At 41.3% G+C, this 11844-nt stretch overlaps 1 protein-coding gene across 4 annotated transcripts in view; it reads right to left on the reverse strand.

The window, feature by feature from the left end:
- Fndc3b (fibronectin type III domain containing 3B) overlaps positions 1–11844 on the reverse strand; it is a 337533-nt gene that overhangs the window by 46383 nt on the left and 279306 nt on the right. For all 4 annotated transcript variants that reach the window (XM_023717769.1, XM_023717770.1, XM_023717771.1 and 1 more), the window contains exons 12-17: positions 10680–10804; positions 9344–9518; positions 7681–7767; positions 6441–6579; positions 4519–4590; positions 1841–1959 (exon numbers count right to left, since the gene is read on the reverse strand). In XM_023717769.1, coding sequence (XP_023573537.1) covers positions 1841–1959; positions 4519–4590; positions 6441–6579; positions 7681–7767; positions 9344–9518; positions 10680–10804 — 717 coding nt within the window. The remainder of the gene's footprint in view (positions 1–1840; positions 1960–4518; positions 4591–6440; positions 6580–7680; positions 7768–9343; positions 9519–10679; positions 10805–11844) is intronic.

Raw genomic sequence — 11844 nt, forward strand, 5'->3', positions numbered from 1 at the left:
AGTGGGTGGAGGGGCAGTGGAGATCAATGCAGGAATCTATTAGAGGTAGGGTGACAGGGAAAAACAGGCTTTCAAATAGTAGGAATTCTCCTGACTAACCAACCCAGTATATCCCTCTTCTCTCTGTACATAGTAGTGGTTTCAAATCATTGCATAAATATCTACATGGAAAACATCTTTGTACCATCATGCTTCTCAACCACCCTTCAGAATGTAAGTTAAAGCCAGTTAGACAACAATTATGTTATTTCTAGAGTGCGGCATGTGTATTTATGAGGTTATCCTGAACTTAGGAGAACAGTATGTGACCAAAACTAAGACTCCTGACATGTCACTCGAGCTGATCTTGGCCATAAGGTGATAGGCAAGAGAATGACCACTGCCTACAGCTGTGCACACTGGGTGCCTCAAGGGGCAGGAGGGGCCATCAGCTCAGGCATCCCAGATTTCCATGGTTTTTCTGACAAGTTCCCAGCAGGTGGCAGTACAAGACTTCAAGGAAAGCACATCTTAAATTCTCAAAGTTAATAGGTTTGTGCGGGTCTTATCTTGCTGACTCTAAATTCCGTATTCCTTTTTTCATTAAGCTAACTGACAATTCCCTTATTTAGTTAATGCAAATTCCAGACAGTTTTCAACCGACACAGATGATTATGCCAAAGTTTCCTGAGAAATAGTGATGAAAGTATCTGAAGGTATCACAACTCAGCCAAGACTCATTTGGGCCTGTATTTTCTGACCTTGAAAGTGTTACAGATAGCTGAGTTAGGCAGAAATACTATAGGCAGTCAGAGAGGGCTAGGCAGACTTAATTCAAAAGAGGAAAATGTGTTACAAATATGGCCGGAAGCACATCTGTTGGAGGCCAAGCTTGAAGACAAAGATGGAATGACTAGGCCTGCACACCGCACCAAGGGACAAGTGTCCAATAGTCTGGGTAGACATCAGTCACCTTCATGGGTGACCAAGACCCTCAAGGCTGTCACTTCATGAAAAGTTCTTTGTTCTTTCCATGTGCACTTGCTACATGACCTGCTTCTCCACTGGATCCACATTACCCCAACAGCTACACTTGTAACCCTATTGATCAGTCATAGGCTCCTTCCACACTATACCTACTTCAAAATTTTGTATCCACTTCATAATTTTGCTCTAGGGTTTAACTTTTGCTCTCACAAAGTTAAAACTTCCTTTAAGAAGTGGGCTAGGACCAGCCAAATAGCTCAGCGGATGGGGCTAGGGGTTCAATCCCAGGGACTTGCCATGCCGGCCCCACCCTGGGGTGTGCTGAGACAGCAATTGAGACTGGGTGCAGTGGTGCACGTCTGTAATCCCAGCTCTTGGAAGGCTGTAAACAGGTGGATCACTACAAGTCCGATCTAGTAGTGAGACACTGAACGTCTTGTAGACCCTTAGTAGAATAAGTGCTTGCCTGGCAAGCTCAAGGGCCTGAGTTCAATCCCAGGTTCCACAAAAAAAAAATTTAAAAAATAATAAAAGAAAAATAAATGGGCTTGTTGGCAACCCATGCTGGTCTGCTCTTGTGCCTCTCAGGAGCTGTGTCTCAATAAATATTTCCTACTTTTAACCTCTCTGGTTCCCTAGAATTCATTCTTTGACTTTGGGGAACATGAACTCAGAAACATCATATTTCCCCTATATCCCTTTGAGGTCTTACATAAAAAATTTCAGAAAGCTCTATTTCTGTTTTCTGAAGTGACAATACAACAGGCTGCAGCAACAAGATATATTTTTAAATTGCAACTCTAATGTGATGTTACTGACACAGTTGGTCCAAGTTTGATCAAAGATATTTACTTTTATATGTAAACAAACTAACCTGACTGTGTCCACCAGTACTGATGCAGCACGCTCGGAGTTTGTACAAAGTGCCTGGTTTCAAGTGGGTGAATGTGTACTCTGTAGCCGATCCACTGTATGCCACTTCCCACTGATTGGCTGTAAAAACAAGACTTGTGTAAGGTTACACTGTCTATAAAAGTGTCATAGTATCAACCATTACTGATAGGAAAAAACTCCTTGGGGTTTCCATGAAAATCAACATCAAGTCCTAGCCCAGGTCCGGTGAGTGTGTGGAGAGCTTCCTGCTACCCTGCGCTGGTGGGACCAGTCCCAGCCCAGGTGCAGCGTGGGCCGGACACTCTCCCACCCCCTTGGGCTGCCCCCCACCACTCCGCCGTACCTCCCCCACCCCTCCCGCGCAGTAGGAATTTCTGCCGAGTTCCGGGAACCCCCAGACCCAGTCCTAGCCCAGGTCCGCAGCCTGAAGGAGCTGAGCACAGCAGCCAGACCTGAGCCAGATGCAGCTGGATAAGTCCAAACTCTGTAGAGCTCTACCTGAACTTCAGTACGTGTGAAGGTTATAACTACAGAAAATCAACATCAACTTTTTTTTTTTTCCTGTATCAAAGGGGTCGGTCTTTTCATTTTCTCACAAAGTTAAACCCTAAAATAACATGAAGGCGTGTTGGTAAAGTTGGCTAAACCTCTCAGCATTGCCTTGGCAATGGGAAACTGTCTGACATTCAGTGCAGGAGCCACAGGGTAGTGCTGACCAAGCTCTGAAAAGTCTCTCATGAGGCATGAGGAGGCCACAGTATGTGACGCCTCTCACCACAAGGGTCCTGGCAAGTGTGAGGACTGCTGAAAGGCTTCTCCCTGCTCCTGCCTGATGGGAGGCCACCGTGATGGAAATTCTCCCATGACAAGCTGAGTTCCTTACGTCAAGACCTGCAGGTTCTGTGGAGTACTACTTAAAAGACAAAAATGACCAATGACCAAAAGGGTGATTGAATCAAAGATGGGACACTTAGTGTGACCCAGGTTATCCAATCACTTTTTGGGAGTGCTGGCAGCCAGGTACCCCAAGAGGCTCATGTTACTTGGGGGTAAGCACGATGCACAGGGGCTACCTGGACTGACAACGTCTCTACAGCCTGTGTGGGGACATATGCCTTCTGTATGTGGCTCCCACTCATGTGGCTTCCAGCTGACTATTTTATGAAATACTGGACTCCACAAAGTTGTTTTGGGGAACACATTTATTTTGTGATATTTTACTAGAATAACTTCCACAAATGCCTCAGCTCCTTATTGGATTTACAATGAGCTTCCAGGCCAGGGAGATAGCTGGTAGAATAAGGCCTTGACTGGCAAGTGCAAGGTCCTGAGTTCAGTCCCCCATACTGAAACAAACAAACAAAAAATACAAAGAACTTCCTTCTATGTACTAGGGCCACCAAAGAAACAGAAGATTAAGGATAGTCATCCTGTCACTATAGGTCAGAGATCTGTCTAAGAACACAATCAGGAACCAGGAAGGTATTCAATTAATCACACACCCAGAGTTGTTAACGTGAGGACAGAAGGGCATCTGGTGTTGATCTGTCTTCAGCAGTTACAAAAGCCAGGAAATGCAAGAAATTAAGTTTTCCCAGTCAGCTGTTGGCATCTACACAACTTCCCTGTAGGTTTGTAATACAAAACATTGACTGAGACTAACAGAGAGAACATGATTTTATGTTAAGAACAGCTGGGTCCATCCACTAAAACTGTCATATTTTCACCTTAAAATAAGACCTAATAGAAAACCCAAAAAATTCCAGCTGTCCCTTATGGCACAAAATAAAAGGCAAGCTACATATAACCTTTACAGTATAAAAGTTACAATGTCAAATCTATTCCTTTCTTTAATCATATGCATGCATCAGCTAAAAAAATTATAGCAGTTATATTACAGTTGTGAAATTATGTGCCATATTTAAAGCACTGAAAACCACACCTTTATTAAAGCCTAACACATTTTATTAGAAAGAAAACCTAAGAATACTTAAAAAGACATTTAATTTCTAAGATGGTCCCATGTTAATCCACATACTAAGTGATAATAGATACATAATATAACTCAAAAATCACAATGAAGACAGAAAATTACTGTCTAAACTTGCTACAGAGATGGATAAAGCTGGCCACTGGCCCGTAGCACCACCTGCTGCTTGGCCCTTACGGGGAAGTCACAGATCACTGAACCCTTCTGACCTAACACACTCTTCTTGGTGAATGCTTCTGATTCTTGCTTGTGAGAATTCCCGGAAAAGGTATGGTTAAGTAACAGGAAGAAAGCCTTAAGTTTATTTACTGTATTAACTAGGACCTCTGGTTTTTCAAACATGACAATGAAAACTAGAAACAACATGACAAAAATGACCTTCCAAGTAAACTGTGATTTTTGGTGCCATGTATGAAAGAGAAAACTGCAAATATTTTGTTTTGTTTTGTGGTACCAGGGATTGAACTCAGGATTTTGCACTTGCCAGGCAGGCGCTTATGCCACTGAGCTATATCCCCGGCCCCAAACTGCAAATATTACAGTTTTATTTATTGTAATAGCTGTAACATTAAAATTAACAATTGCTCACTATTACTACAAAGATGTTTACTACATTAAAAATAAGGCTTGCTACTGCATTTGTATAAAATAATTTCCAAAATCTTCACCTTCAGAATTTCCATCAGTAATCTCCAGCAAATACTTGAGAATTTCTGAACCGCCATTATCCTTTGGAGGGTCTGGGAAGTAAACAGATACTTCTTAGTAATTGCAGGTATTGGATTTTATTGGAAAATATCATTAGAACACACACAATCATATCACATTATACTGTCTTAATTCTAGATTTGATAAAAAGACATGATAATTAAGTTAACTGCTTCCTTGAAAAATAAAACAAAACAAGACATGGAATATTATCACATTATTCAAAGTTCTAGCTACATGTCAAAGAGTTAGCGTTTACTTAATGAAACATGACTAAAACTCAAAATATGAGTTGATTCTAAGAATTCTGTTAATAAGTCTACATTAAGAACCTCAAAGGCAGCTCTTTTAATAAAGCCTCAAAATGAAGTGAATCTGTTCACAACTAAGTAAAAGTGGTAGTGCTGGTGAATCTGATGTGAAACCAGAGCTAGGGGCCAACAGGAAACTGCACCAGGCAGACAGTTTGCGAGCAGGTGTAGCTCATTAGAGCCGTGCGGCACCTTGAGTACATGGCCTCCTGGGAACTGAGCAGAAAGACACCTTGTAGTATCGCTTTGCCCCTACCAAGAAAGCCCCTACCATTACTATGCCTCCTCTGTATTCTATGAAAGATAATTCTCTTTTTTTATTTCTTTTTTTTATGTATTTAGTAGAGAGTCTTCAAGGTCTCACTACACAGATAGACTTGCAGTGATCCTCCTGTTTTCAGCCTCCCAAGCACTGGGATTACAGGGGTATGCTACCATGCCCAGTCTCAACTGCTGTCTCAGTGTGCCCCAGGTGGGGCCAGCATGTCATACTGGGGATAGAAAGATATTTTTCAAAGAGACAAGTCTGCACACATGCATTTAGGAAACTTATTTCCCTCCTCCTTTCACCTATATCCATTAATGTATGTATACTGCAGCAAGAGAAAATCAGAGCCACAATTCTAAAGTCAAAATATGATAGCTTAGACCTAATAATGAAAGTAAACATTCAGTATTAAAAGAATTTTTAAGATCTTCTGAGAAAGAAGCTCTATGATCTGCCAAAAAAGCACAGCCCGACTGTCAGTTTCTCTTAACTGCATTTGTCCCCCAGGGAAATAAAGACCCTAATAATTCTATCTGAAGATTATTAGGTAATTTAAAATACGATTTCTCTATGGCTGGTTACAGTAATGGTCTATGTTTTAAGTTTTCCTTACATTAATTGGCTGTCAGGTAAATTTTTTTAGGTATCTATTTTTTTTCATTTTTGCCTTTTTTTTTTATTACATTAATGAAAATCACATGCATTATCACAACTTTACATACAATGACAACTGTTTATCAATCTTCCAGCTAGACATTTCACTGAAGCAATCTGTGCGGCCATAATCTCTTTCTACCAGATAACCACAAACCCCAGGGAAGCCTCAGTATGAAAACTACCTGAAGTTCAATAGTGGTTATATACCATGTGAAAACAAAAATTTATCAAGCTATATCTGAATTTTGAAATTCATTTTCAATATTAATTTTACAAATAAAATGCTATTAAATTTTGCTAGATTTTTAGAGCAGGCTATTGAAGAATGAATTACACATTCAGAAATTACTACATTCAAATCAGTAATACATTTTTAAAAAGGAAAATCTGTAAAACAGGAAAATTATTAAATAAATAATATACTCTTAAAATTGTCCATCTAAATTTCCATTAATATTTAATTGTGCATTAAAATTACATTTTCATGGAATTGCTTGTTTTAATTTGTGGTATTCTCCAGATGTTTCTCACATGTATATTTCAAATACAAATAACAAGGCTTTATTTCTTTTTCCTTTGGCTTGTAATTGAAAATAATCAAATTTGAAAAACCCGTCATAAAAAGAAATAGCAGCAGCAAACATACCCCACTTGACACTGAAGCCGTGGGATGTGACCGGTCCTTTAATGAGGGGTCTCGTGGGAGGTCCGGGCCTGTCGGGGCTGGTTGTACAAACCAAAACTTCACTCGGACAGCTTTTCCCTTCCATATTAGAAGCAGTCAGCTACAGCACAACCAAGAGACCACCAACATACTTTCATTATCGGGCATTTTTAAATCAACAAGTACTTTCTAAAATGGCAAGATTAGACAGACACACATCTAAACTGAAGTACTGATTTAACAGAGCTTATTTTACAATCACTCATTGTCTGTGTATTTGGTTACTAACAAATCCACAGAGTGGCTTTCAGCTAAGGACATGTTCACCCTTTCCAGAGACATATATAAGATCTGCAGGTCACTAGCTACTTTGTAATGTTCCGTGGAAGGAAACAAAGGTTGGGAAATGCTGAATAGACGCACTTCTCTGGTCCTGAGTAAGGCAATGCCACCTTGTGGAGAAATGCCCGCAGCGCAGCTATGGTCCTGGAGCTAGTACCACCACCAAGGGAATTTTTAAAAAAAAATATTTTCTCTAAACAATCACACATTCCACCTGATAATTTGACAGATATCTACTGTGTCACCACCATGTACCAAATTACCCAGCCTGACCTTAACCCTACAGCAGAAAGGACGGAATGAGAGGACAACCTTATCTCTCAAGCACACGCCTGCCCCATTAGGATGCGTGGACGGTGCTGCACAGTGGCACACTGTTTCTCTTAGTGATCTCAAAGTTGCATTCACTTTTTCTGGGTATGATACAAAGCCCTACAGTAACATTCATGGTGGCTGTTAATGACCAAAGTGGAGATGGGGTGGTAATAAAGAACAGCAAAAAAATCCGAGGAAAAATAAATAGGCAAAAGAGACAATACAGGGCAAAACAGAAGTCAGGTTAAAAGGAACGACACAAAAAAGAAATGAGCCACATGCTGGTGAGCAACCAGTGTACTCAGCACCTGGTTGGGGTGTCCCCAGGCTAGGTCACTGGCCATGCTGTACAGCAATCTATTGCAACTTATAGCATAGCTTTCTGTCTCAAAAGTGTCTTTAATATTAGAAGATGACATTCACTTTGAAGTATAAATGCCACTTAAGAAGGTAAAGTGCTGTGAACTTTCATATCTGTAACCTGCAGAGTCAATCTGAGATGATAAATGATGACACATCAGAACTTCATTTTCAAGCAATTCAGACACCAAAATGATCGACTCACCCTGAATTTATACTGTGTGCTTCTTTTGAGATTTTTCACAGTACAAGTTAAATCCTCTCCAGTGTACTTTGGGTGGAAAAGGTTATCCTAAAAAGCCAAAGCCAGAAAGAAACATCAGTATTATAACACCTGGGCACAACATTCCTTTACACTACCTCTTCCCACCATCATGAGACAGAGGGCAGCAGCTACTGTGAACCCAGGGTTGTGCCCAGAGGCCACAGTGCTGGGGACAGCATGCAGGCCTTAAATAAGTATTTCACCACATCACCTTATAACCTCTCCTGGGTCTGGTCAACTTTATTGTTATAAGTAGTAAGTACTTTTTAAAAATGTATTTAACAATAAACTTGTCATGAAAAAAGTACTGACATCATCCTGTCATGCTGTACTATGCTGGGTAATTAATTAGCTGTGGCTGAGGTTTTCTGGGCATCCAGTGTCCTCTTCTGGCTAAGAAAGAAAGGACTGCTTAGACTGGGCAGGGCAGGATCCTTCACTAGAGTGAGCCTTTCCACTAAAACTGAATGCACAAAATTCATTTGCTAATAGTCTCCACTGTTCACTTACTCATTCATCCATCAAATACCACTGAGCTCCTTCCACACATTAGGTGCCCTCCAGGCGCTAGGGATTCAGCCCAAGAACACACATGCTGCCCACAGCAAGCCAACACCCAGTTAGAGAGCAGGGAAATTAGTGTTAAGTGCTGTGACAGCAATAAAGTGGAGTTAGTGACCTGCTACTTTCTATAGCTTCATGGGCTGCCTCTTTAGATTCATGTTTAGTATAATAGAAAACCAGCCTCTATGTGCATAATCATGTTGCAAGTGCCTTTAGCCACCTGTGTCTAGATGGGACTTCACTGTGTAGCATCAACTATGGAACATTTCTATCAGCACAGCAATGATGCTGTTCACAGAGTGGCCTGGCAAGTGCTGTCCTAAGGGGTCCCTCTGAGAGGAGACCTGAAAACAATGAGGGAAAGGAGTCAAAGGTATCTGGAAGGATATTTTAGCCATGGGGCACAGGAACTGCAAAGGCCACGAAGCCAGAGCATACATGGCGAATGACAGACATGCGGCTAGGAAATGGCAGAGGAAGGAATGAGGGCAGTGATAGAGAACCCACTGCACAGGACCATGTAGGCAGGGAAAAGCTCTGGCTTCACTCTGAAAGACAGGGAAGGTGCCAAGAAGGGAGGCATTCCGAGCAGAGGATGGACACTATCTTTGTCTTTCAAAGGATCATTCAGACGATATGCAGCAGACAGACTACACCAAGGGTGATGTTATGGGTACATGAAGATGCCACCGTGATAACCCAAGGGTGAGGTGAAGGTGATTTCTAAAAGGACATCTGAGCTATAGAGATGGTTAAAAATGATTAGCTTTCTGGATAATTTCTGAAGGAACATTTAGGAGGACCTGCTAACTGATGATATAAGGGGATTCCTCAAAGGGGTTTTCCCTTACCATACTAAAAGCATGAGATGCCATTTACTGAGATGGGGAAGAGCAAGTTACTGTCAGCAGTGATGGTAGAAATTAAAGACTCTGGTTCTGAGCTTAGGTAGCTAATCTAATTTCATGGTGCCCTGATGGTATATGATAATGCTGATTTATATAGAATACATGCAGTGCAAAAAATGTGCAAAACATACATTTTCCTCCTCCTGAATTTCCAGGGTGTAGGTGATTGCTTCCTCAGGGGAACAGCCTTCTGGCTTATTCCACTGCAGCATGATCCACGTGACACCAGCTCGCACGAGTCTTGGTGCAGACGGCATCTGAGGGATGTTTCCTAAAGTGTAGCATACCACCTCTTGGCTGTAACCACTGCAGAGGAATGAACACCATGACACACGTTTAGATGTATGTGAAGGGTCCTTGTATTTAAAAAGAGGAACAGAAGCTACACACAACCCCATTTAGTTGGGGTGAAAAGCTGGGGGTCTGGCAGACTCAGTAAACAGAGGCAGGCCAGCATTCTTTGATGACATTCTCTCCAGCTTTCCACTATTTTCTTCTGTAGTCTAATTTTAGGGAAGCATACCAACTTACAGGGCAATATACTTAATTTATTTTCCCTCCAGTAGCACTGAGTAGAAAAAGGAGCCCAGTATCACGTTTATTCCAGTTGTGCCACAGCTACCAAAAAGTTTTCAAAATCAATGTATGTTTTATCCACTGTTTGTTGATAAAAAAGGATTTATAAATATAGTCCTGCGTTTCAAAAGTTTGAGGGTACTTCTGACTCACTGAAAAGTTCCTGAACCACAGAAGCCTCTGTAATTGTGAATTTTTCAATCAGGGAACTCTTAAAACTGCAATGGCTACCATGTGAGGGTGAGGCAGTTCCACAATCTCTGTGAAGGTGGGAAGAGGTTCTTTGGGCTGGTAAGAAGTTTGTGAACTACTGAAGTGCTCCATCTTTAATATTTCAACAAGCGGGAATGAAAGAAGGATTTCTATTACTGCAGCTTGGCTTTTTAAAAGCCACTTTAATCAAGGGGTGCCTGGCAGTACAGCTGTTCTTGCCTTTCTCCTGCAGCCTTGGGCAAGCTCAAGGTATCCAAGCCAGTCCCCATTTTCTCTAGTCCCTGGAGTATCTAACCTGGGCTTGACAGCAATGGCTTCCACAGCACCCCTTTCTCTGTATCATGAATCACTTACAGACTGAAAAGCCAAATGAAAGACAAGCTTGCTAAAGTGATGAAAGAAAAAGGCACATGATCTGAGGAAATAAAGCCCCAAGAGGAATTCTTTTCAAAGTCCATACTACCACCTTCGTCTTGGTTCTGAGACACCTAGCTGGCAAGGTAGGGTTCACAGCTTCCAAGAGTACAGAGTACTCTAAGTCACTCTGAAAGAGGCTTTCTCCCCTCCCAGTAGGATTTCCCTCTCTGAAAAGCATGAGTTTCCTCAATGCAGAGGCAGCGGGCTTGCTCACACCTTCAAGCACCTGGAAGGAGGCCCAGACAGTAAGAAGCGGCATACCTGGTGCCAATGTCATTCCGAGCAGCCAGCCTGAATGTGTACCCCATGGCCGGACAAAGCTTCGTCAACTTGCAGTGCTTCTGGCTCCCAAAGAAGCACTGTCTGAAACCACTGTTTCTTTTTCCCTAGAAGAAAACAAGGTAATACTGCAATTTGTTTCAAACAAATACCCATAAGAAATCAAGGAAGCATTTTAAATAAATTTAATAACCTAGTTTGGGAAAACTAACCAAGTGAAGAACACTTAGAGGAAGTATCCCCATAACACAGTCGACTACAGTGAAATCGCATCCTTTACACAAAAACACTGAAGAAAATTCTGTAAGTGACATAGCTAATACAAATCACACCATTTCTAACCTTCCTGTCCTCATTTCCATGGGCCAGAGCTGCCTAATTCAATCAATGGAGAGTCTGCCTGTAGCCACAGAGGGATCACCTGCTCTGAAATCATGCAGCCAATTCGCTTTCTCACAGGCAGGAGGATCAGTGTGTGCATCTGAGTACTCCATGCCAAGCACATCTCTGCCCTCTTCCAGTGGCCCAACCATAGCACATGTGCAAGCCAGTGCCAGGGAGCTGCTTGCAAATGACCCTAAATATTAGGCACAGGCTCCCCAATGATCCTTTTGATCTCCTAGCAGTGCTCTGGACAACCTGGGAGAGTAGTCATCGCTCCCTGAATTGAAATGTGATTACATGTGTTACTTGTGGCAAACATGTATTAATAAAAAAGTTCAGCATCAAAACAAACAAAGCAGAATACCAGTTAAACTTATCTATGTATACTACAATCACTTTAAGTTTCTTATAAAGAAAAGAATATACTATTTAATGCCTTTCTATTTTTTTACAATATTTCAAATTCTATGAAGTAAAGCTAAAACAGCAAGGTCTGTTAACAGATCTGTAATTAAAGGGAAAAACCTGGCAAAGCTCTGCCATGCTCAGACACACAGAATACTCATATTAGCAGTCTGCCAGAAAAATATTTCCACCTACAACCCAAATCATCATATTATCTATGTTCACATAAAAATACGCTAATACTAAATGATTCTTAGCATCCTAATCAATCAGAACCTGATCTTCAGGAATATGTTTGAAATTTGCAGCATTTATTTATTTATTTATTTATTTATTTATTTATTTTGGTGGAACTGGG

Source organism: Octodon degus, unplaced genomic scaffold (assembly GCF_000260255.1).
Source record: "Octodon degus isolate 3935 unplaced genomic scaffold, OctDeg1.0 scaffold00055, whole genome shotgun sequence".
Classification (NCBI taxonomy): Eukaryota; Metazoa; Chordata; class Mammalia; order Rodentia; family Octodontidae; genus Octodon; species Octodon degus.